We start from the raw sequence: 26,216 nt of genomic DNA, 5'->3' as shown, positions 1-26,216 counted from the left end.
AACTGAAAGAACCAGAGGTTGTACAGAGTTTCAGGGAGAGCATAAGGGAACAATTGACAAGAATAGGGGAAAGAAATACAGTGGAAGAAGAATGGGTAGCTCTGAGGGATGAAGTAGTGAAGGCAGCAGAGGATAAAGTAGGTAAAAAGACGAGGGCTGCTAGAAATCCTTGGGTAAGAGAAGAAATATTGAATTTAATTGATGACAGGAGAAAATATAAAAATGCAGTAAATGAAGCAGGCAAAAAGGAATACAAACATCTCAAAAATGAGATGGACAGGAAGTGCAAAATGGCTAAGCAGGGATGGCTAGAGGACAAATGTAAGGATGTAGAAACTTATCTCACTAGGAGTATGATAGATACTGCCTACAGGAAAATTAAAGAGACCTTTTGAGAGAAGAGAACCACACATATGAATATCAAGAGCTCAGATGGCAACCCAGTTCTAAGCAAAGAACGGAAGGCAGAAAGGTGGAAGGAGTATATAGAAGGTTTATACAAGGGCGATGTACTTGAGGACAATATTATGGAAATGGAAGAGGATGTAGATGAAGACGAAATGGGAGATATGATACTGCGTGAAGAGTTTGACAAAGCACAGAAAGACCCGAGCTGAAACAAGGCCCGCAGAGAAGACAACATTCCGTTAGAAACTACTGACGGCCTTAGGAGAGCCAGTCATGACAAAACTCTAATAGCCGGTGAGCAAGATGTATGAGACAGGCGAAATACCCTCAGACTTCAAGAAGAATATAATAATTCCAATCCCAAAGAAAGCAGGTGTTTACAGATGTGAAAATTACCGAACTATCAGTTTAATAAGTCACAGCTGCAAAATACTAACGCGAATTCTTTACAGACGAATGGAAAAAGAACACGTGAGGCAATACTGACATTACGACTTATCTTAGAAGAAAGATTAAGAAAAGACAAACCTACGTTTCTAGCATTTGTAGACTTAGAGAAAGTTTTTGATAATGTTGACTGAAATACTCTTTTTCAAATTCTAAAGGTGGCAGGGGTACAATACAGGGAGCGAAAGGCTATTTACAATTTGTTCAGAAACCAGATGACGGTCATAAGAGTCGAGGGGCATAAAAGGGAAGCAGTAGTTGGGAAAGGAGTCAGGCAGGGTTGTAGCCTCTCCCCGATGTTATTCAATCTGTATACTGAGCAAGCAGTAAAGGAAACAAAAGAAAAATTTGGAGTAGGTATTAAAATTCATGGAGAAGAAGTAAAAACTTTGAGGTTCGCCGATGACATTGTAATTCTGTCAGAGACGGCAAAGGACTTGGAAGAGCAGTTGAACGGAATGGACAGTGTCTTGAAAGGAGGATATAAGATGAACATCAACAAAAGCAAAACGAGGATAATGGAATGTAGTCAAATTAAATCGGGTGATGCTGAGGGAATTAGATTAGGAAATGAGACACTTAAAGTAGTAAAGGAGTTTTGCTATTTAGGAAGTAAAATAACTGATGATGTTCGAAGTAGAGAGGATATAAAATGTAGACTGGCAATGGCAAGGAAAGCGTTTCTGAAGAAGAGAAATTTGTTAACATCGAATATAGATTTATGTATCAGGAAGTCGTTTCTGAAAGTATTTGTTTGGAGTGTAGCCATGTATGGAAGTGAAACATGGACGATAACTAGTTTGGACAAGAAGAGAATAGAAGCTTTCGAAATGTGGTGCTACAGAAGAATACTGAAGATAAGGTGGATAGATCATGTAACTAATGAGGAGGTATTGAATAGGATTGGGGAGAAGAGGAGTTTGTGGCACTATTTGACTAGAAGAAATGATCGGTTGGTAGGACATGTTTTGAGGATCACAAGTTTAGCATTGGAGGGCAACGTGGAGAGTAAAAATCGTAGAGGGAGTCCGAGAGATGAGTACACTAAGCAGATTCAGAAGGATGTAGGTTGCAGTAGGTACTGGGTGATGAAGAGGCTTGCACAGGATAGAGTAGCATGGAGAGCTGCATCAAACCAGTCTCAGGACTGAAGACCACAACAACAACAACAACAACAACAACATAGGTTAATGTTAGTCTGGGCCATTCTTTTGTAGGGATTATTGAAAGTCAGATTGCGTTGCTCTAAAAATATAGTGTGTCAGTTTAACACAGTCTCGTATAATTTTTCTAAGGGGACGTTTCAATTGTTCTTATTCTATCCCAGCAGCGGTGGCCGTTGTTTAGGCGTAGTGCATATTAGCACATATTGACTTAAATTTATGGCAAGTGAACCTTAACATTATAGGAGTAGGAAAAACCAGGGATTTTTGTATTTTTCAGTTGTATGCTTAGGATGCGATTATGTACTTAGCACAAGTGTTCTGGCTGCAGCCATGTCCTAGGGACCGCTATCTTGATTTCTGACATTATGGAGATCAGGAAAACTGACAACCATGCAGGCTGAGGTTGTAACCCTGAGGTCCACCGCACTGGACTGTGACATCATAGAGAGATATAAGGATGTGGAAACCTGGCAACCATGCAGGGTGCACTCACATCCCTGAGGTCCAGCATACTCGATTGTGACAGAGAGCAGAGGTCCACCACCTTGATTTTTTTTCTTTTTATTTCACATCAACAGGATAATACCCTATGTTGGACTTCTTTGAATTTCCGCCGTTTTACAGTTACAATAAGTACTCTGCTTCCACAGTGACGTCATAGTAGTTGGTGGGACCCGTAGAACAATTGGGCTACTTTCTAATTTCCCACATTTTTTTATATTTATCACCATTTTATACACAGGGAATTGACTTGTGCCATTTGGGGAGAAATCTGGCGCCGGCCGCTGTGGCCGAGCGGTTCTAAACGCTTCAGTCTGGAACCGCGCGACCGCTACAGTCGCAGGTCCGAATAGAAGAGTAAGAGGAGAAAATGAGTCTTATGGTCCACATTTGTTAGATTTTCTTTAAAATAGAATTAAATCCCCACTGGATTCTTTAAAAAAAATTCTCTGAGGAGTTAATAAATTTTATTGTCTCTTAGACAAATTTATGTGCTGCACCGATAGGTAATCATAATTTGCACATTTCTTATGATGAGTTATGCATTGTCCTGGGAAATGTCTCATGTTACCATAGATTGCCAAATAAAAGAATGTATTGGCATGAGGAACCTGATTGCAAAGTAGCTTTATTCCAGGCTCTATGAGGCGAAACAGATTTGAAGTAACCTTGCGATATATACACTTGAATTACAAATCAAAGAGAAATGAAGAAGAGTGTTATAAAGTGAGTCCACTGTTTAACTTTCTCAATGACGCTTTCAAACAAATTCCCATTGACAATGCAGTGTCGGTTGATGAGAGTATTGTACCATATTACCAGACACTTGCTGCTAAACAGTTAAGAAAAGGCAATCCAATTATGTTTGGTTTCGAGCTGTGATTTTGGCAAATCCTAATGACAACATTGTGCTTGCAGAACTTTACTTTGGCACACTAATGAAAATACGTAGAACCGTCTTGGTCAGGGTGGAGATGTTGTAACTGATTTGATTCAACATGGAAATATTCCACGTAATTTATTTGCGTCAGTATCGTTGCTGGAAGAACTGTGCAAAAGAAACCAGGGTGGTACAGGGACAATGCGAGGTGAGATGGTTGGAAAGGAATTGAATTTGCCATTGAAGAATGATTTTGGAAATTAAAAAAGAGGAATATGTGATCCAGTCTCAAGTGCCAGTAGAAATCCATGAGATGCAATGGCTACGAAGAAGTGACAGTTCTTTCCAGATGTGATAATGTAGAACCTTTGTTTAGTGTGGGAAGATTCAGCGGAACAGAGAGAAGGAGAGTAACAGTAAATATGACTCATGCTGTGAAACAATATAATTTGTATACAGGACGGGCTGATTTGAGTAATCAGTGCACCGTTCTATACAGAACAAAAAATGAGGATTAAAAAGTGGCGGTGGTCCCTGTTTGCTTGGGGTATCGAAGCATGTTGCGTACAGGTTCAGTTGTTACATCAGGTGCTGGGAAATGACCTGCCACATCTTCAGTTTCGAAACCTTGTTGTTCTTCAAATTCTAAAAACCCATGGCACCCCAAGAGAAAATCTTGGTCCATCATCACGATTTCTTTCATTAAATGATGTCAAGATAGAGAAAATCATTTCGTCATCGAAGGACAGCTGAAGTATCGTAGGTGCAAGGTATGTCAGAATCGAACATTTGTATCTGTGCAAAACGACAAGTACCAGTTGAATCAAATTGTTGTGCAGGGTTTAATAAACTTTGAGGTACCGCTAAGCTAAGAAGAGTAAGGGGAAATGTTACTGAGATGAGCCATTTTTCAAATGAGTTAAATTGGTTTCATTGCTTATGAATTAATGTATTACATTATATGTATTTTTAAAGAAAGTAAGAATGTGTAATAGTAATAGAGTTAAAAATACTCATTTTAATAAAACTGGATATGCTTTTCATTTATTATTGTCCAATGGCAACTTAAATTGTCATCAATTTTCAGGACTGTATAAGTAAAAGTTAAATTTAAATAAGTTTCTTCCCATAAACCTGTTATAAAACAATTACCTGTTTATGTATTATTCTGTGCTTTTAGTGACTGTGATGATTGTTAAGGACAAATAAAAAAAATTTGGTGAGACTTTCAAGTAATGCATTTTTTTGGACTTGCTAGAAGCAAGACATGTTCATAAATTACGTGGTTGTTAAACCAACGCTGTTGTAAATGTATTTTATCGAGTCTAATACGACACGAATCGGTTGACTTGCAAACTTTCGAATATCTATGTGAGAAATGGTGAATTGTTCTTTGTGGAAGTTTAAATAAACCAAGGCTAAACTAAAAGTATTTTGCGAGTATCATATCATTTCATCAGTAGAGAGAGAGTCTGGTGAATTCTCTTAACCAGCTTTATTCTTCTTAGAAGAAGTTTTTGAAGATTGACGTGGCCGACTATTCGGAGAGGAAGATCGGCTGTGCATACCAAGTAAGTCAACTAGTGTGAGAGAGGTGTGACGTTGGCAGATCACATCGATTCTTAAGCGTTAGACAGGCTGCGAACACTTCGCAGGAATGCTTCCGTCTGTCTGCCATGTTTACTGATTTCTTTCTCATTTCATCCATTTTGCTCTATCATATTTCCCAAGTACTTGGCACTTTCCAGTTCTGACTAGGATCTCACATTTGTTTACATTAAATTCGAAATACCTCCTGAACAACCAACATGCAGATTTCTACAGCCATGGGATTCATCAACTGGTACATCACTGGGAGAAATGTGTCGCACTGATCATGAGAATGTAGAGAATGACTGATGAAAAGGAGATCGTAAAGGACATTTGTGAAGTGAATAGTCATGTGTACAAAAGTACTTATACATTTAATGTAGTAATATAAGGAACATCACATTAAAAGGAATGTATAAATTTGTTGAACACAAAATGAGAAATTCCTGCGCAGGGGCCGATACTGCGGCGGATGTCGCAAGTCACTCGTCACTTGCTCTGCTGCACCAGGCCGTACGAGTTCCACTCTGCAACAGAGAACAGGGACACTGTCAGCAAATTACCTCTACACATACACACACACACACACACACACACACATACACACACACACACACACACACACACACACACACACACACACACACACACACACACACACAAAGTGCGGGGAATGACGAAATAAAATCCATAACATTTCGATACATGAAGAGTAGCAACGAGGCAGATTACAAAGTTATCAGAACTGAATATGTTGTGATATTACTTCCACTTTCTGAGCAGTCTAATGTGATCCTGTTATATCGATCCTGTGAAACAGAGAGCGAACAGTTTCCTCTTGTGTTGATATCAAACGTTTTAACGAAAAGAATGTTCAAAAACACAATCTTAGAAACCGTGAAACGAGAACAGGTGAATATCCTAGGGAATAAATGTGAGAGATACCATCCTTTTAGTTTCCCGGACAAAATTATACGATATAGTTTACAGATCATTGCCTACGAAATTATTAACAGTATTGTATAATTAACAAATTAATATTTTTATTTCTATCAAAAAAGCAGTGCAGTCGGCATTAATTTTGGCACATTGCATTCATACGAGTCGGTTTATATATAGTAGACTTAAGAACAGAACTGTACATTTCACAGATATCTGGCTCATTAATACGTATGCACATAACTCAATAATTTTTAATTTACTATTATATTATTTTGTCTGTAATAAGTACACAGAACAAACTGGAATTCCTTTTTCACGGATATCACACTCACTATTAGTGATCAAGTGTCACCTGTGCTTGGGACTTCTTTCTAAATTCCTTGATATAAGGGAGGTACAATAGTATGGAATATAACCATGTGTGTATCTATCCATTGGTAAAACAAGGAAATCTTGTGCAATACATATTTGCAGTTTTGAGTTTAGCTCAATTATACACAGTTTTTCTTCGATATCGTGATTTAACTGAGTGCCTGTTTTATCACATTTCTTATCAATTTCTTTTCAAAGTGCCTTAAATCCTGGAAAGTAGGAGAGAAACTCTGGCAGAATTAAGTTGTGAGGGCGCGTCGTGTGTTGCGCCGGGTTAGTTCAGTCGGTAAGGGTTTCGCCTGCGAAAGGCAGGCTTCTTGCTCCGAATCCCGATCTAGCACACAGATTTAAACTAGCAGGGCTTTTCAGCTTAAATCAGTATCAGCTATTTTCTAAATTAATCATAATGATTAGTGCCACATTACTTTTTAAGTATGCTTAGCACGAATTCTCGGAAGTTTTGTCGGCCGTCAGGCCAGCTGCTTTCGACTATTACCTTCACCAATTTGTGGCTGTTTTCATTCCATATATTACATCTGCACACTTGCTGCTGCAGCCATGCTTAATATTCGAAATCTGGGAAAGCTTTGCTTAATAGTTATCTCCCAGAATCTTTTCATGTACTATAATTTCATAGAGAGAGAGAGATAGAGAGAGAGAGAGATAGAGAGAGAGAAACTTTGGAAGCGAGATACCGGGATCGCTTGAGTGTCGACGTATGGGCAGAAATTGTCGGTTGGTGAAACACTCGTAGCGGCCGTACACTTTACCAAGGAGATTAAACGGTGTTGCTTATCACCGATTTCCGGGTGAAGAATTTCCGGCGCTGTTGGAGAACGTTACCCTTGCAGATATACAATGACTGTGGTTTGTGCACGAGGATCCACCACCCTATTTTCTACGAATTTTGTAACAGTATCTCACCGTTGAATTTCTGGCTATGGCAACATTTTTGAGACATTGGTGTACGCCCAATCCATCTACAATGTCCAGACGTTACAGGAGAATGTGACCAATGAATATGATGCGATGTAAATGGAGCCGTGGTGTATTTGAAGAAGTGTGTGGTTCGGTGCGAAGAAGGGATGAAGAATGTGACAGGATGCGTGGTAACCAGATGCAACCCTGTGCAACCCTGTCTATTATTACGTGGCGTGACAGTCGGGAATGACAGAACAGATTGTGCCATTTCTCAACGGGTATTGGTTTCTAAACATAATACGCATTAAAGAAACTTGCGTTTTAGTTATGACCAAACTACGTCCTGTAGGAATATGTGGCACTTTTTTAAACAACCTGTACATAACAGCTTGAAACGTCTGTTTACTGGATGAATACAGACTGCAAAATTTGCGCATCATAAGTTATGCTGCCTCAGTACATACAGGGCCTACACAGTTTCTAACTTTATTACTTGACTTGCTGTGTTATTCCTTAAAGGTAAGATCATACCACTTAATGAGCAGATTATGGCAGCATTTTAAATTTTTAAGTTCGGTCTATAATTGAACGAAATTCTGAAATTCAAATTTTTGCTGCCCCTTTAAGCCTTAGATAGGCAACCCGCTACTGAGATTGGGTTTCCGTTTTAGTTGTTTAATAACATTGACTGTCATTAGGCACTTCTCAAAAAATATATATGGAAATCATTTGTAATATATAAAAAATCTGATACTTCTAAGTTTTGTGTTACGAAGTTGGATCTGTATATATGGTTAGTAGAGTTATAACTGGAAATTCATTTGTGTTTCATGTGACCTTCTTGCGCCCTAACTTTCTGAGAAGTTCTGACAGACGGTACCTAGAACGCATCAGCCTTTCGTGAAATATTTTAGTCTCTTAATACGAGTAATCCTTGCAGACTTGGCCAGTTATGTCCATTTCACTCCGCATACCATTATCCTAACACTACAGAGGAAGCCGACGATTAGGTAAAGTCTATAAAAACTTACAGACATTATAATAATTCTTGTTAAACGCTTTATGCACTTAAGTCTCGGAGACAATTCAGCACAAGGAAGATGTGAATACCTGTGAGAGGCTGCTACTAAACGGCTGTGATGACTTGCAAGTTTCTCAGAGTAAACATCAATTAAAGCCGCGTTGCAATTTTGTTTCTTCTTATATGTTCAGTGCTTACAGGAAACGTTCAGAGATTAATAGCATGACCTCTACGTGAAACAAAAGTGCTTGATAACGTTACTCAGCACAAATTACATAAGCCGCAGATGGAATATTTTACGTTCCATACTTTTTCAGTCGCCTTGTGACTTCATTTCTGACGCCGATGAATAACTCTAACGATGATGAAGCAGATAGTTGCTAACGAAGTACCACATGTGGTCTTTCTGCTTTTGCGATACACATCACTCAAATAATAGCTCATCTGTATAGCACTAACAGCTGATTTTTGCCTGCTGGTAACTATAATGTCAGTGAAAAGGGACAGTCAAAGGTAATATTTGGCAAAGATGAGGACATCGAATCACGGGTCTCTTCCTCTTTAGCACAGCAGCTCTTGATGAGCCTTCTATTTTATGGTTACCTCCACCATCAACATATCTCCATTTTGGCAGGTTGATTGAACATATTTTCAGCCATTTTGTCTCTGGATATTCTTTTCTTCTGGTGGAAGAGAATTTTGCTTAATCTCTCCAAATGTGGTATAAAATGCATTCCCTGTGATACTATGAATTTAAAAATAATTCAGTAATTGTTCGTTACATCTTATTTAGCATCCTTAATTCACTTCTCTCAGGATCGCCGATTTCTCGCAGGATGTTTCATTGAAACGATCTCCATAATTCTGGCCCACAAGCGACTGGTTGCGTAGTATACGTAAAGAAACCGCCGATATTCCGATATGCACTGTATAAGTATTTTGTAAGGACTCACGTTCGTACACAAACTGCAGTTCATCAATACACCAGAGCCTGTCATTTGTTTTTACCAATAACCGAACCTATGACTTTCTTTGAGCAAACACCATTTTTGTCGAATATTAATGCATTAAAATCACAATCAAATTCATAGTCTTATCGTGCAGACTTGCACGCTCCAGAGAGCTAAAGCTGGGGAATGAAAATGATATAGTTCACAGACTTCTTTTTCAGTTTGTTCCTGGTGTCATTTGAGACATAATGACTATTCTCGTCAAACTGAGACAATGAAGTGAGTGGATAACTTAATAACAAAATCTGTCTACTGACTCTAAAGAATTTTTAATATGCCTATGCATATTCCGAACTCACATCTTCATCTGTTATGTAAGAACATTCATTGCGATTTCGACATGCCTAACGTAACAAAAAATCTCGATGATAAACCTGTGAGTTCGAAATGTACATTTGCATAAAAAAAGGCTGTAAAGACAGTAGTTGGGCTTTAATACGAAGTTTTCCGTTTACATATTGCCACTGCACTATGTTTCAGTACTGCCACATATTGTTCCTGCTGTGCATGTAAATACTAGCTCAGTAGCCGGGCTTTCCCAGTTATATATTCACTCCAAACTTCTAGTAGTTCATCTCCTCCTCCTCCCTCTCTCCGCCCATAACATTCTTCACTTCCTCTCTGTCCATCTCCTCCACCCAGACTCTCTGTCCATTTCCTATTGCTCCTCTCTCTTTCTATCTCCTCCTCTGGTCTGTCTCTCCCTGTCAATCTGCACCTCTCCTCTCAGTCCACCTCCTCCTCCCTCCTCTAATTCCCCCTCCTCCTCCTCCTCCCCCTCTCTTCCTCAATCTCCTCCTTCCCCTTCTCCCTCTTCATCTCCTCCCTCTTCTTTTCTGTGTCCACCTCCTTTTCTCTCCTCTGTCCATCCACCTATTCTTCTTCCCTTTCTCTGTCCGTTTCTTCCACCCACATCTGTCTCTTCATCTTCTTCTCCCTCTCTGTCTATTTCTTCGTCCCCGTGTCTTTATCCATCTCCTCCTCTTTCCTTTCTAAATCTTTCTCCACCTCTCCCCTCTCTCTGTCCATTTCCCCCTCCCCTATCCCTGGCCATCTCCTCCACCTCCTGTCTGTGCCTATCTCTTCCTGCCCCCACCCCCCCCCCACCTCAATGTTGTTGTTGTTGTTGTGGTCTTCAGTCCTGACACTGGTTTGATGCAGGTCTCCATGCTACTCTATCCTGTGCAAGCTTCTTCATCTCCCAGTACCTACTGCAGCCTATATCTTTCTGAATCTGCTTAGTGTGTTCATCTCTTGGTCTTCCTCTACGATTTTTATCCTCCACGCTGCTCTCCAATACTAAATTGGTGATCCCTCGATGTCTCAGAACATGTCCTACCAACCGATCCCTTCTTCTAGTCAAGTTGTGCCACAAGCTCCTCTTCTCCCCAATTCTATTCAATCTAATCTTCAGCATTCTTCTGTAGCACCACATTTCGAAAGCTTTTATTCTCTTCTTGTCCCAACTATTTATCGTCCACATTTCACTTCCATACATGGCTACACTCCACACAAATACTTTCAGAAACGACTTCTTGACACTCAAATCTATACTCGATGTTAACAAATTTTTCTCCTTCAGAAACGCTTTCCTTGCCATTGCCCTCCAACGTTTTATATCCTCTCTACTTTGACCATTATCAGTTATTTTGCTCCCCAAATACCAAAACTCATTTACTACTTTAAGTGTCTCATTTCCTAATCTAATTCCCTCAGCATCACTCGACTTAATTCGACTACATTCCTTAGGTTAGTTAGGTTTAAGTAGTTGTAAGTTCTAGGGGACTGATGACCATAGATATTAAGTCCCATAGTGCTCAGAGCCATTTGAACCGACTACATTCCATTATCCTCGTTTTGCTTTTGTTGATGTTCGTCTCATATCCTCCTTTCAAGACACTGTCCATTCCGTTCAACTGCACTTCCAAGTCCTTTGCTGTCTCTGACAGAATTACAATGTCATCGGCTAACCTCAAAGTTTTTTATTTCTTCTCCATGGATTTTCTTTTGTTTCCTTTATTGCTTGCTCAATATACAGATTGAATAACATCGGGGAGAGACTACAAACCTGTCTCACTCCCTTCCCAACCACTGCTTTCCTTTTATAGCCCTCGACCCTTATAACTGCCATCTGCTTTCTGTACAAATAATAAATAACATTTCGCTCCCTGTATTTTACCCCTGCCACCTTCAGAATTGGAAATAGATTATTCCAATCAAAATTGTCAAAAGCTTTCTCTAAGTCTACGAATGCAAGAAACGTAGGTTTGCCTTTCCTTAATCTTTCTTCTAAGATAGGTCATAGGGTCAGTATTGCCTCACGTGTTCCAACATTTCTACGGAATCCAAGCTGATCTTCCCCGAAGTCGGCTTCTATCAGTTTTTCCATTCGTCTGTAAAGAATTCGCGTTAGTATTTTGCAGCTGTGACTTATTAAACTGATAGTTCGGTAATTTTCACATCTGTCAACACCTGCTTTCTTTGGGATTGGAATTATTATATTCTTCTTGAAGTCTGAGGGTATTTCGCCTGCCTCGTACATTTTGCTCACCAGATCAATAGGAGGCCGGTAGTACTTACCACTACAGTGTTTGTTTCCAGATTCTAACTAATATGTGTACCACATTTGATTGAAATCGTTCCAGTGTTTCGGGTGAGCTTTTTACCTGTGGCTTTGCCCCAAAATGCACAGGTCAGATATATTTAACACATATTTAACAAGTTTCGCGCCCGCATCTCGTGGTCGTGCGGTAGCGTTCTCGCTTCCCACGCCCGGGTCCCGTGTTCTAATCCCGGCGGTGTCAGGGATTTTCTCTGCCTCGTGAAGGCTGGGTGTTGTGTGATGTCCTTAGGACAGTTAGGTTTAAGTAGTTATAAGTTCGAGGGGACTAATGACCATAGGTTTAAGTCCCATAGTGCTCAGAGCCATTTGAACCATTTTTTTAACATGTTTCACACATATCTGTAAGCATAGTTGACCTCGTAAGTCAAACAAATTTCGCCATACAGTTTCATTTTCATGCAGCTCAATGTTTATGAAGTCGTATCTCTTGAACTATTTACTAAAAAATCATGTAATTTTTCTGGTACATTAAGTGGTGTATTTGAATACTGTCGGTAAAATGTGTCACGAATGCAATCCGTAGTAAAGAAGTAAAAAACTAAAACGTAATGCCTTAAGCGGCAGTTTTTCAGTGAGTGAAAGTGTACCAAGTTTGGTTGAAATCGGTCCTATGGTTGAAAATGAGATGGGGAACACACACACACATACATACATAAATATATACATAGGTACATTCATTTTTGGAATTTTTATGAATTATAATTGATTTTAGTTGTGACACATCAATAGTACACACACACACACATATTAAAAGTTAATTTAGCTTCACCTGATGTAAAGTGGCAAATGTACCTTTAATTTCATCCGTAATATCACAAATTACTGGGTACCAGTCTTTGCTTGTGTAGTCAATTTTCGGCAGCTTGCCGCCATAGTCCTCAGGAAGGTGGCTGGGATCGAGGTGCTTGTGCAGTGATTCCATTTTGTCACCGTGGAAAAACATCTGTAACACATATCCTGCGTAAAGCTGATGTACATAACACTGGAAGTGCTTTTCATAGATTACAAAAGAATTTCAATTTTTTTCTTCTCATTCGTTACTAAAATACAAGTGCAGAAGAAGATGTGAAAAATTTCGAAAGCAAGGTCAGGGATAGCAAAGGAGTCGAGGACATAATGCATCCTTTCCTTTCAGTTTACGAATTGACATGACGATGCATTTTGGCAGACTGAACTGAACTTTTTGAAGTTTTGATAAAGAATGTTTTGGAATTTTTTTTATTTGCACTCTCATAGTGAGTTTATGTAACGAGGGCTGTATGAAATGCATTAGACTATTGAAACATATAATCGAAAGCACCTCTACAGCTAAAACCAGTGTCATTCAAATTAGTCTTACAGAATCAACTGAGCTATTTCTAGGAACCAATACCATTTAATATATTCAATAGTAGCAAAGAATACATTTCTCTGACATAATATTTTATTTTCCATTTATTGCACACAGGAAAGTTGTACTGCAGTTTACGTTATAGCTTTCAATATTTATTAATCGACAACCTCCTTACCCTGTTCCTCAGTTTTTCCCTGATGAACGGCTTGAACATGGTGAACACCATGTTGAAAATGTACGGCTGTTTTACGATATGCACCTCCTTCAGTCTCAGCGGCATGGCATCCTGTGAACAGTTTTGTCAAAGGTTCATATGCTTGTTATGAAACAGGGCAGATTTTGCTGAAAGTACAATTACAGTCCTGTCTGCAGTTGTGCACAATACACCTTCCACATTCTTTAAAATGTGGTACATCCACGCCATTACATGCCATCGCGCTGTAATAGCAGGATACCAATGTATGCAGTAAACACAGGACTATAGCCTCACTCCATATGCAGCCAAAGTTATCTTAAGAGTGGTGAATCGAAAATTGGAGAAGGTAATGGAGGAAAACAGGGCTGGGGAGCAGATTGATTTCTGAATGAATACGATCACAATATTTCTGTGTCAAAAGGAGTGATACGAATAACTGTGAAGGGGAATGTCATAAAAACCTCAGCAAGATATCACCATGTTGCAGTAATTTTCAGACAGAATAATACACAAAATCCAACTGAAGATAGCACAAGAATTGCCGATATATATATAAGCCTAAAACAAAAATTAACCAAGTGTGTATTTTATAAGGCGAAAGGTCTCTCCAGTTTTCCTCTGCAAGAACTAAAAGTAAGACGATTACAAAATTTATTCCTTTCTTTCTTCCTTGCGAACTTCCACCGTTCCTTCCTCAAACGAAATGGTTTCCTCCAATCTGTATGATAGCATTGCGAACTAATATTTTAAGGCCGAAAAAAGTAAGATGTCCAGAAGATACTGAATAAAGACGAAAGACCATGGGCAACAGAAACACGCTGTTTTCTTTTTATCATATTATGGCATGAAACGGCTGTTAAGAAGCGAGTGGTATAAAGTTAACACTGGAATACTGAAGTGAGCTTGAAATTAAATATTATCCTACTACCAGAGCTTGGAAATACTGCTTCAGTTGTAAAGTTCTTGTATTATCACACGACAGGTTTCGGGTTCTTATATGCTCATCTTCAGGTGTCGTAACTGGGTGCTGTGAGCCACGAGCGCCCTGGTAGACGTGTACAATGCGCGGTGTGCTACCTATAAGCGCAGACCGTGCATGGAGTGACTACTCCATACTCTACACTCGTAGGTAGCACACACCGCGCCTCGTACACGTCTACCAGGGCGCTCGGGCCTCACAGCACCCAGTTACGACACCTGAGGATGAGCATATAAGAGCCCGAAACCTGTCGTGTGATAATACAAGAACTTTACAACTGAAGCGGTATTTTCAACCTCTGGTATAATGTTCAGTTGCAAATGTGCCTCCAACAGGATTATTATCCTATTAGTTGAGTATCGAGTGTTGCTCCAGGCCGTATTTATTTGACTTCTGTTAGCCTACCTCCACCTCCCCCCCTTTCTTTGTCCATCTTGTCCACACTTCTCTCTTTCCATCTCCTGCTCCCTCTCTCTGACCACTATCCAACCCCGACTGCCTATCTCCGCCTGTCTCTTTCTCTGTCCATCTCATCCTCTCCCTCTCTCTGCCCATTTCCTCCTTCCCTCCTCTCTCTCTCTCTCTCTCTCTCTCTCTCTCTCTCTCTCTCTCTCTCTCTCTCTCTCTCTCTGTCCATCTCCTCTTCCCTTTCCCTGCTTATTTCCTCCTCCTTGTCTCTGTGCCCATCTCCTACCCCACCCTCTCTCAGTCCATCTGTTCCTCTCTCCTCTCTCTCTCCATCTACTCCTCTTCCCTCCCTTTGTGCCATCTCCTCTCCCCTTTCTCTGTCCATTTCCCCTAGCACTTTGTCCATCTCCTCCCCCCTTATATCTGTGTGCACATCCCCTTTGTGTCAATCTCTTCCTTCCCATTTCTCTGTCCACGTTATGGCCCTTACCCAGATAGGAGGCTGCTGGTCCTTATTCCCATAGTATTTCTTTCCATAGAGAAATACGTATATTGCGTTTGGTTGAAATAGATCCAGGGGTTTAGGAAGAGCATTTCAGCCGTGGCTTTGGTAGAATACGTTTCACTGATATTTAACATATTTCACGCATATTGGTACTGTGCTTCACCTGTATCTGTAGCGAATTTCGTCCTGCAGTTCTCATTTCCCTCAGCTCAATCTCTACGACGCGTCATGTTTCCTGAACAACTGTCGTACAATGATATCATTTTGCGGCTACATTCTGTGGTAAGTTTGGAGTAAAGGCGTAATAAATTAAAACATACTGCATGATGCTGCGGTTTTCTCAAATCTGAGGGTTTGTGACGCCATATTTCGAGAACTATGTGTCGTACAATGATACACTCCTGGAAATTGAAATAAGAACACCGTGAATTCATTGTCCCAGGAAGGGGAAACTTTATTGACACATTCCTGGGGTCAGATACATCACATGATCACACTGACAGAACCACAGGCACATAGACAAAGGCAACAGAGCATGCACAATGTCGGCACTAGTACAGTGTATATCCACCTTTCGCAGCAATGCAGGCTGCTATTCTCCCATGGAGACGATCGTAGAGATGCTGGATGTCGTCCTGTGGAACGGCTTGCCATGCCATTTCCACCTGGCGCCTCAGTTGGACCAGCGTTCGTGCTGGACGTGCAGACCGCGTGAGACGACGCTTCATCCAGTCCCAAACATGCTCAAGGGGGGACAGATCCGGAGATCTTGCTGGCCAGGGTAGTTGACTTACACATTCTAGAGCACGTTGGGTGGCACGGGATACATGCGGACGTGCATTGTCCTGTTGGAACGGCAAGTTCCCTTTCCGGTGTAGGAATGGTAGAACGATGGGTTCGATGACGGTTTGGATGTACCGTGCACTATTCAGTGTCCCCTCGACAATCACCAGAGGTGTACGGCCAGTGTAGGAGATCGCTCCCCACACCATGATGCCGGGTGTTGGCCCTGTGTGCCTCGGTCGTATGCAGTCCTGATTGTGGAGCTCACCTGCACGTCGCCAAACACGCATACGACCATCATTGGCACCAAGGCAGAAGCGACTCTCATCACTGAAGACGACACGTCTCCATTCGTCCCTCCATTCACGCCTGTCGCGACACCACCGGAGGCGGGCTGCACGATGTTGGGGCGTGAGCGGGACCGTAGCCCAGCTTCATGGAGACGGTTGCGAATGGTCCTCGCCGATACCCCAGGAGCAACAGTGTCCCTAATTTGCTGGGAAGTGGCGCTGCGGTCCCCTACGGCACTGCATAGGATCCTATGGTCTTGGCGTGCATCCGTGCGTCGCTGCGGTCCGGTCCCAGGTCGACGGGCACGTGCACCTTCCGCCGACCACTGGCGAGAACATCGATGTACTGTGGAGACCTCACGCCCCAACTTTTGAGCAATTCGGCGGTACGTCCACCCGGCCTCCCGCATGCCCACTATACGCCCTCGCTCAAAGTCCGACAACTACACATACGGTTCACGTCCACGCTGTCGCGGCATGCTACCAGTGTTAAAGACTGCGATGGAGCTCCGTATGCCACGGCAAACTGGCTGACACTGACGGCGGCGGTGCACAAATGCTGCGCAGCTAGGGCCAGTCGACGGCCAACACCGCGGTTCGTGGTGTGTCCGCTGTGCCGTGCGTGTGATCATTGCTTGTACAGCCCTCTCGCAGTGTCCGGAGCAAGTATGGTGGGTCTGACACACCGGTGTCAATGTGTTCTTTTTTCCGTTTCCAGGAGTGTATAATTTTGTAGGTGCATTCAGTGGCTCACACGAATACTATCAGCAAAATATGTCCTGAATAAATTTAGCAGTAATGAAGCAATCAACTGAAACGTCAGCCCTGATGCGGTAGTTTTACTGTAGGAACATGGAAGACGTTGTGAGCGATGAACTTCTCTATTTTCATTATTTTGTGGCTTTAGTCAACGAGGAAAAGTTTTCTAAGGTTTTAAATTATGTGTAAAGTTGGTTCCAAGTCATTAAGTGCTCTCATTCTCAAATATTGGATGAACAAACACTGAGAATTCGCGGTTCGTGAGATACACTACTTTTTCATCCCCACCTCCGCTCCTTTGATAGGTAGGTAGTTATTATCTCCACAGCAATTCTCTCCAGACAGTAAGTAATATGTGTAATAAGTTTGATTGAAATCGATCCAGTGGTTTAAGTGGAGATGTGGAACACACACACACACACACACACACACACACACACACACATATATATATATATATATATATATATATATATATATATATATATATATGCATACATACATACGAAGGAGTCTCCTGTGGAATTCTTGAGCCTCTACTACTCATAAATGAACGTCACAATTGCGCGTGATATTGTTCATTGTGCGGCGTCTTTTGTGGCTTTTAGTGCTGAAGTCGCACTGAAAAATTCAGCGGATAGAGATTTCCTTTTACTCCGCCGCTTGTCCATCTATTTGGTAGACACTGATAATTAAGGGCAATCAGCCATATACTATTTGACAATTATTTTGTTTTAAATCCGTTGCGAGTCGTCTTTTTTTATCCCAAACTAGGCGGCCTTGGAACACGGAAATAGTATGATGACAGGTTTCGGCGTCTTAGCAAGTCATCATCAGGTGATTTACCCACTAACTCGTCAAAGTGACGTGCGAGGACAGGCGCTCACAATAATCGAAAATTAGAATAAAAGAATTTCCCCTTTCATATCTCTACAGTCGCCATGTACCCTAAAAGAGAAAAACGACGTCTGTAATTTGTCTGTGGAATGAGTTCAGACAGTTCGGTGTGCACTGATATTCTAGCTATTATTTTTAGTGTCTGTAGGGCGCAGATGAGAAACAGGCCAGAATTTGTCTACATAAATGTGGAAAACATTGTGTGGAACTCTGACACTGCACTAATGTATTTCAAGCAACCTGACAAGCTGACAGCGCGGGAATAACATAACTGTGTGAGCACTGTGGGAAGCAGACACTGGGACATACGAAGATCTGAGGAGGTCCTGGAAGCGTGCTTAGATGGACGAAGTTGATAAAGCGACCGATCACGATTAGTGGGAAATTCGGGTTCCGGTACGGTGCAGCTTTTCATATGTTTCAAGTAAACTATATAGCTGGCGTGGTACCGTATTTGCAATTTTGCAAATTCATTTCGGCATTATTTAGTTCCTGTTTTTACCACAGTTTCATCTGTTCTCCATTAACCAAAACACAGCAGCATGTTAATCATTATTAATTCGTGGGGGGCCGGCCGCTGTGGCGCTTCTGTCCGGAACCGCGCTGCTGCTGCAGTCGCATGTTCGAATCCTGCCTCGGGCATGGATGTGTGATGTCTTTAGGTTAGTTAGGTTTAAGTAGTTCTAAGCCTACCGCATTGATGATCTCAGACGTGAAGTCCAGTAGTGCTTAGAGCCATTTAAACCATTTGAACCTTCGTGGGGAACCAGAGTTATATCCTGTAGGACAACTGGCCTATAACACCAGCAATACGTTTTTCCGACGATGACACGTTACAGACAGGTCATACAAAAGAGAAACAGTGCCATGTGTCATGTCTACTTCATAGGAAAATACAGCAACAAAAGTCGGATGTAGGACGGACAATAGAGCAACTAATCCGCTTCACTGCCTCTGGAAACGAAGGATAACGGAGGAATAAAGCCAGACTGTTTGTAGAAACCAGCCCTTCGGCTGTCCTAGCCCACAAAAGCAGACAACACAATTTCAGTGATGTGTCGAAGGGAAGAAAGAGGCAACGGCGGATGCCGAACTATAAAGGCGGCGACGGCCGAGTGGTGCGCGTGGAGCTGAGTTGGTTATCACTATCCGCGAAAGTCAAGGTTCGACGTTCCATTACCCATCTGGCCCGCTGTTTTTACCTGCCTGGAACTTTAAAAACAGAGCACACTCCATTGCAGACTGAACGGTTCTTTCTAGATCTGATGTCTGTTTATCCTTTCTATGCAAGCCTAATTATGGAGAGATAGCTCGAAACGTATTGAAAGTACTATAATTTAAATTTGTAAGTTAAAGTTTGTGACGGATATTATACACTAATTGTAGGATGTTGTTCTTGTGCAAATACTGCAGTTAAGAAATGAGCCAACAAAGCAAGTACGAGATCCCCGTTCTGGACATGTTATCTATATCTGCATTTATAGTCCGCAAGCAAGCTGAGGTGTGCGGCGGAGGGTACTTGTTGTAAACCCTTCGCTCTCCCTCTTCCCTGTTCCTATCGAGAAAGGCGCGTGACTGTCGGTAAACCTCTGTATTAGCTGTGATTTCTCGAATTAACTCGTCTTGGTCATTTTATGTGACATATGCAGGAGGCAGTAACATGTTGTTTGACTCTTCCCGGAGGTACGCCCTCGGAGTTTCAATAGTAAAGTTATCCGTGATGCATAAAGCCTCTCTCCTAGTCTCTGCTAGCATGGTTTCTAGAGCATCTGCGTAATGCCCCCGCTCCGACTGAACGACCACGTGTCGAAACACACCACTCTTCGTTGGCTGTCTATCACTTGTGTTAATTGAACCTTCTAAGGATCCAAGACTGACGAGGAATACTCAAGAAATGGTCGAACAAATGTTCTGTAAGCCATTTCTTTCGCGATTGAATTACATTTTCAACTATTTGCTTTATGTAGTCCTAGATAAGTTACCCTAGTTATTGTTTCCAGCGATTTTCATTAGTAGTGACACTGCACAGCAGTGAATTTCTTCTCCTATGTATGCGGAGTGTGGAACAGTTATTTACGTCCAGAATCACTTGCCAGTCCCTAACCGCGTCATCTGCGAACAGCTTCATGTACCATTTGACGTTATACTACTAGATTATTTACGAGTACTGTAGGCAGTAATAGCCTTATCACACTTCCTTGAGGTGCTCCTGAAATTACCTCTACATCTGTCGAATACTATGCCGTCGAGAACGAAGTGTTCAGTTCTGTCTGTAACGACCTCTTGAATCCAGTCGTAAATCTGGTCCGAAACTCGGTAAGCTCATATTTCTTTGACTGAACTTCAGTGGTACGCTGCGTCAAAAGCCTTGTTGAAATAGTGGAACACTGGGTCATCCTGAACTCTGTAGATTTCATGGGAGAGCAGAGGGAGCTGAGTTTCGTAAGATCTCAGCAAAACCCATGTTGATTTTTATAGAGGAGATTTTGGCTCTCCGAAAACATCATAAACGTGGGCATAAAACAGGTTCCATAATTCTACAATAGACTCTGTACATTTGCCATACGATCCTTCTTGGAAACGGGAATGAATTTTGGTCATCAGGTGCAAATCTGCCTCTGTAAATGTAAGAAAGACATACGGAAACGTTTCCATATGTAATGGGCTAAAAAAAGGACGCGGACAGAAAAGGTCGAACAGAAAAAGGTCGGGAAAGGCATAATGTTGAATTTATTGTTAACTGCCGCTTACACAATTTGTTCAGTATCAGCACTGGAGACTTTGACGAGAAACTGCATCCGTAAGACGACGTCATCAACAGTTGCTCGTAGCAGTTCCGGCGGAATCTGAGCGACATGTTCCTGTGTACTGACCTTCAGAGCAGGCAGAGATCGAACGTGTCCCTGACAAACGCGTTCCTTGTGTTTTCCAAGAGCCAAAAGTCACATGAATTCAGAACAGGTGATCTCAGAGGCCTTGCATCTGAAAAACCTCTAACGGGGACACGTTCGTGGAAGGTTACATGAAGTAGATCTTCCACTGTGAGAGCGACACGAGGCGCTGCCCCATCTTGCATGAAAGTAGTGATTTTCACACAGTTGCGCTCTTCCGAAGCAGGAATCACATGCTGTACAAGGAGGCCTCGATAACGTACAGACCTCACGCTACACGTGAAAGGTTTTCTGGGTGTATTCTCTTTATAGAAAAACGGTCTGAGAATAAAGGTGCTTGTAAATCTACACCACACTGTCACTCACGGCGGGAGATCTTTGTGTACAACACACTGTTTAACAGCACCCAAAAGTCGGGAGCCCTGTGTCTTCGCTTCACATTGGAGTGTAAAATGTGCCTCTTAAATGCATAGAATATTGACCGACCACATGGCATCAACTCTGATCCGTTCCAGAACCCGAAGAGCAAATTCGGAATGTTTCTGCGAATCATCAGTTTTCCCTTATACGGGTACCAGTGTAAAATAGACCGAACAACTTTCCACACTGTTGACCATGACATGACATTGCACGAGCATTAGCACTGCCCGTAGCAAGTGGTACGTGGTCACTTACAGGAACACCAACATCGTCAAAAACTTCTACATCTACATTTATACTCCGCAAGCCACCCAACGGTGTGTGGCGGAGGGCATTTTACGTGCCACTGTCATTACCTCCCTTTCCTGTTCCAGTCGCGTATGGTTCGCGGGAAGAACGACTGCCGGAAAGCCTCCGTGCGCGCTCGAATCTCTCTAAATTCGTGATCTCCTCGGGAGGGGGGAATCAATATATTCGATACCTCATCCAGAAACGCACCCTCTCGAAACCTGGACAGCAAGCTACACCGCGATGCAGGCGCCTCTCTTGCAGAGTCTGCCACTTGAGTTTGCTAAACATCTCCGTAACGCTATCACGCTTACCAAATAAACCTGTGACGAAACGCGCCGCTCTTCTTTGGTTCTTCTCTATCTCCTCCGTCAACCCGACCTGCTACGGATCCCACACTGATGAGCAATACTCAATTATAGCTCGAACGAGTGTTCTGTAAGCCACCTCCTTTGTTGATGTACTACATTTTCTAAGGACTCTCCCAATGAATCTCAACCTGGTACCCGCCTTACCAACAATTAATTTCATACGATCATTCCACTTCAAATCGTTCCGTACGCATACTCTCGGATATTTTACAGAAGTTTCTGCTACCAGTGTTTGTTCCGCTATCATACAATCATACAATAAAGGACCCTTCTTTCTATGTATTCGCAATACATTACATTTGTCTATGTTAAGGGTCAGCTGCCACTCCTTGCACCAATTGCCTATCCGCTGCAGATGATCCTGCATTTCGCTGCAATTTTCTAATGCTGCAACTTCTCTGTGTACTACAGCATCATCCACGAAAAGCCGCATGGAACTTCCGACACTATCTACTAGGTCATTCATATATATTGTGAAAAGCAATGGTCCCATAACACTCCCCTGTGGCACGCCAGAGGTTACTTTAACGTCTGTAGACGTCTCTCCATTAAGAACAACATGCTGTGTTCTGTTTGCTAAAAACTCTCCAATCCAGCCACACAGCTGGTCTGATATTCCGCAGGCTCTTACTTTGTTTATCGGGCGACTTCCACCGGGCTAGGACGCCTTCCTCTTCCAGGTGCCACACCAGGCTCACCCGTGTTTTCTAATTTCATTATCATCCTGTTTAAATCATTTAATGACATCGGACCTCTCCACAGACCTTTTAGCCGGCGATACTCTCTCAATGCACTGTAACTGCTGCCGTTCACATAAAACAATTTCACAAACTGTGCTTGTTCTCTCTTCTCGATAGCCACTTATTAACACGCGTTATGGCCTGTCAAACGACAGTGTGAATGTCATGCTTTCATACAAATAGTGTACAGCGCCAGGTTTGTATCTTCAGGCCAGCGTAAACCGCTTCTGCATCAACGCATTAGCGTATCTACGGCCCACATTGAATCACCTCGAGTAGCAGCATTTTCATTATAACCAACCGGTAGAGTCGTACAGGTATCTCATCTGATCCAGATGCGTTTCCACTACTAAGCGACTGTAGCTGTTTTTCTGTTCCGCCATCATTTATCTCATTATTTCCAGAATGAGATTTTCACTCTGCAGCGGAGTGTGCGCTGATATGAAACTTCCTGGCAGATTAAAACTGTGTGCCAGACCGAGACTCCAACTCGGGATCTTTGCCGTTTGCGGGCAAGTGCTCTACCAACTGAGCTACCCAAGCACGACTCACGCCCCGTCCTCACAGCTTCACTTCTGCCAGTACCTCGTCTCCTACCTTCCAAACTTCACAGAAGCTCTCCTGCGAAACTTGCACAACTAGCACTCCTGAAAGAAGGGATACTGCGGAGTCATGGCTTAGCCACAACCTGGGGGATGTTTCCAGAATAAGATTTTCCCTCTGCAGCGGAGTGTGCGGTGATATGAAACTTCCTGGCAGATTCAAACTGTGCGCCGGACCGAGACTCGAACTAGGGACCTTCGCCTTTCGCGGGCAAGTACTCTACCAACTGAACTACCCAAGCAAGACTCACGCCCCGTCCTCACAGCTTCACTATTTTATCGCATTATTTGTCACTTTAAGCGTTCGTACGGATGTGGTAGTCCAGATGAAATTGAGTTACCAAGGCGTGTTACGTATAAGAGGTATTGAATAGACCCCTGCAGGTCCCGGGGGAGGTTCGAGTTCTCCCTCCGGCATGGATGTGTGTGTTTGTGCTTAGGATAATTTAGGTTAAGTAGTGTGTAAGCTTAGGGACTGATGACCTTAGCAGTTAAGTCCCATAAGATTTCACGCACACAGACAGTTAAGTCCCATAAGATTTCACACTCACAGACCCCTGCAGCAGTCTTTAGTTCTGACAAGCACACACCAGCACACCACACTCCGCTTGTGTGTTGACACCCTCGTGCCACGGACTTCGGTGTTACGCCACGCGATGCCCCTACGGGCTTGCGTTATCTGTTAGTGCGCAACAGTCGGTACACGCGACTGGCTGAGTCGGTCGTTCTAACGGCGGGTCGCGCCCTGCGTCGCCAGTATTTCAGGCAAAGTTCACCGGCTGGGGCAGCGAGCGGTTACGTCAAGTCGCCTCTGCCGGCCCCACCTCCGACCCCTGGCAGGAAGATAAGCGCCGTGGGCGCCCAACGGTCGCTACGGCTACGCACCACTAGCTGTGCGTCAAGCTGGGGAACAAAATTAGCTGTTCAGAGACCAATAATATATCTTTGGAAACTATACGAGTAGATACAATTCGGGAAGAACTCTCCATACTGTAAAGTCATTCTTTCATTCTCTTACGCCGGCCGGTGTGGCTGTGCGGTTCTAGGCGCTTCAGTCTGGAACCGCGAGACCGCTACGGTCACAGGTTCGAATCCTGCTTCGGGCATGGATGTGTGTGACGTCCTTAGGTTACTTAGGTTTAAGTAGTTCTAAGGTCTAGGGGACTGATGACGAAAGATGTTAAGTCCCATAGTGCTCAGAGCCATTTGAACCATTTTCTTACAATAGTCGCAAAATGCAATCACCGTTTCGACAGCCATTGGTCGTTATAAAATTGTAAAAATGGGCACGCTAAAAGCGGTAACGTAAAGCGTAATAGAGTGTTTCAGAAGTGATGGTCAATATTCAGGGATATGACAGTTTGGATTCCGTAGAACTGTTGGATGATGTGAGGCAATACTGACCCTACGACTTATCTTAGAAAATAGATTAAGGAAGGGCAGACTTACGTTTCTAGCATTTGTAGACTTAGAGAAAGCTTTTCACAATATTGAGTACTCTCTTTCAAATTCTGAAGGTGACAGGGGTAAAATACAGGGAGCGAAAGGCTCTTTATAATTTGTACAGAAACCAGATGGCAGTTATAAGAGTCGAAGGGCACGAAAGGGAAGCAGTGGTTGGGAAGGGAGTGACACAGGGTCACAGAAATTAAAATCCATGGAGAAGAAATAAAAACTTTGAGGGTCGCCGATGACATTGTAATTCTGTCAGAGAAAGCAAAGGACCTGGAAGAGCAGCTAAACGGAATGGACAGTGTCTTGAAAGGAGGATGTAAGATGAACATCAACAAAAGCAAAACGAGGATAATGGAATGTAGCATTATTAAATCGGGTGATGCTGCGGAAATTAGATTAGGAAATGAGACGCTTAAAGTAGTAAATGAGTTTTGCTATTTGGGGAGCAAAATAACTGATGATGGTCGAAGTAGAGAGCATATAAAATGTTGACTGGCAATGGCAAGAAAAGCGTTTCTGGAGAAGAGAAATTTGTTAACATCGAGTATGGACTTGAGTGTCAGGAAGTAGTTTCTGAAAGTATTTATATGGAGTGTAGCCATGTATGGAATTGAAACGTGGACGATAAATAGTTTAGACAAGAAGAGAATAGAAGCCTTCGAAATGTGGTGCTACAGAAGAATGCTGAAGATTAGATGGGTACATCACATAACTAATGAGGAGGAATTGAATATAATTGGGGAGAAGAGAAATTTGTGGCACAACTTGACTAGAAGAAGGGATCGTTTGGTAGGGCATATTCTGATGCTTCGAGGGATCACCAATTTAGTATTGGAGAGCAGCGTGGAGGATAAAAATCGTAGAGGGAGATTCAGAAAGATATAGGCTGCAGTAGGTACTGGGAGAAGTTTGCACAGGATAGAGTCGCATGGAGAGCTGCATCAAACCAGTCTGGAGTGAAGACAACAACAACAAATTGACAGAAATGATCATTCAAAACATAAAAGTCAAGTAAGCGTGGGCTCTAAGACGCATACATTAAGAGCTATGAGCAGTTTTTGATCTTCGACAGTGTGAAACAAATATCTTCTACTGCAAGCACTTTGCTTTCCACATTTTGAGAAGTGGTAGAATGGACCAAGCATGAAAAAAATTCCAGTAAACACGTGCTCTAAAATGTGCACCTTGAAAGTTATGAGCGCTTGTTCATTAGAAGAGTTGTGTTTCAAAGTAGCGAAGATAAGCAGGTGCTCAATAGTCATTTATTCAAGTACGCGTCTCGCAGTGCAGTGAAGAATCTTGTATTTAATCCGTAGCTTCCTGCTGACACAGTTAATAATTAAAAATACACTGATTAGCCCTTACAAAAGTTCTCAAAATATGAAATACGACAATCCACTTCGAGTCCTCGTTACTTC

General features: G+C 42.4%; 1 protein-coding gene across 2 annotated transcripts in view; it reads right to left on the bottom strand.

The window, feature by feature from the left end:
- Positions 1 to 5,347: 5,347 nt before the first annotated feature.
- LOC126335428 (retinaldehyde-binding protein 1) overlaps positions 5,348 to 26,216 on the bottom strand; it is a 97,095-nt gene continuing 76,226 nt past the window's right edge. For both annotated transcript variants that reach the window (XM_049998706.1, XM_049998707.1), the window contains exons 6-8: positions 13,390 to 13,500; positions 12,674 to 12,824; positions 5,348 to 5,519 (exon numbers count right to left, since the gene is read on the bottom strand). In XM_049998706.1, coding sequence (XP_049854663.1) covers positions 5,482 to 5,519; positions 12,674 to 12,824; positions 13,390 to 13,500 — 300 coding nt within the window. In that variant the 3' untranslated portion in view covers positions 5,348 to 5,481. The remainder of the gene's footprint in view (positions 5,520 to 12,673; positions 12,825 to 13,389; positions 13,501 to 26,216) is intronic.

This window comes from Schistocerca gregaria, chromosome 2 (genome assembly GCF_023897955.1).
Source record: "Schistocerca gregaria isolate iqSchGreg1 chromosome 2, iqSchGreg1.2, whole genome shotgun sequence".
Taxonomy (NCBI): Eukaryota; Metazoa; Arthropoda; class Insecta; order Orthoptera; family Acrididae; genus Schistocerca; species Schistocerca gregaria.
The sequence above is the reverse complement of the archived record's forward strand: the minus strand, read 5'-3'. Positions and strand labels throughout refer to the sequence as shown.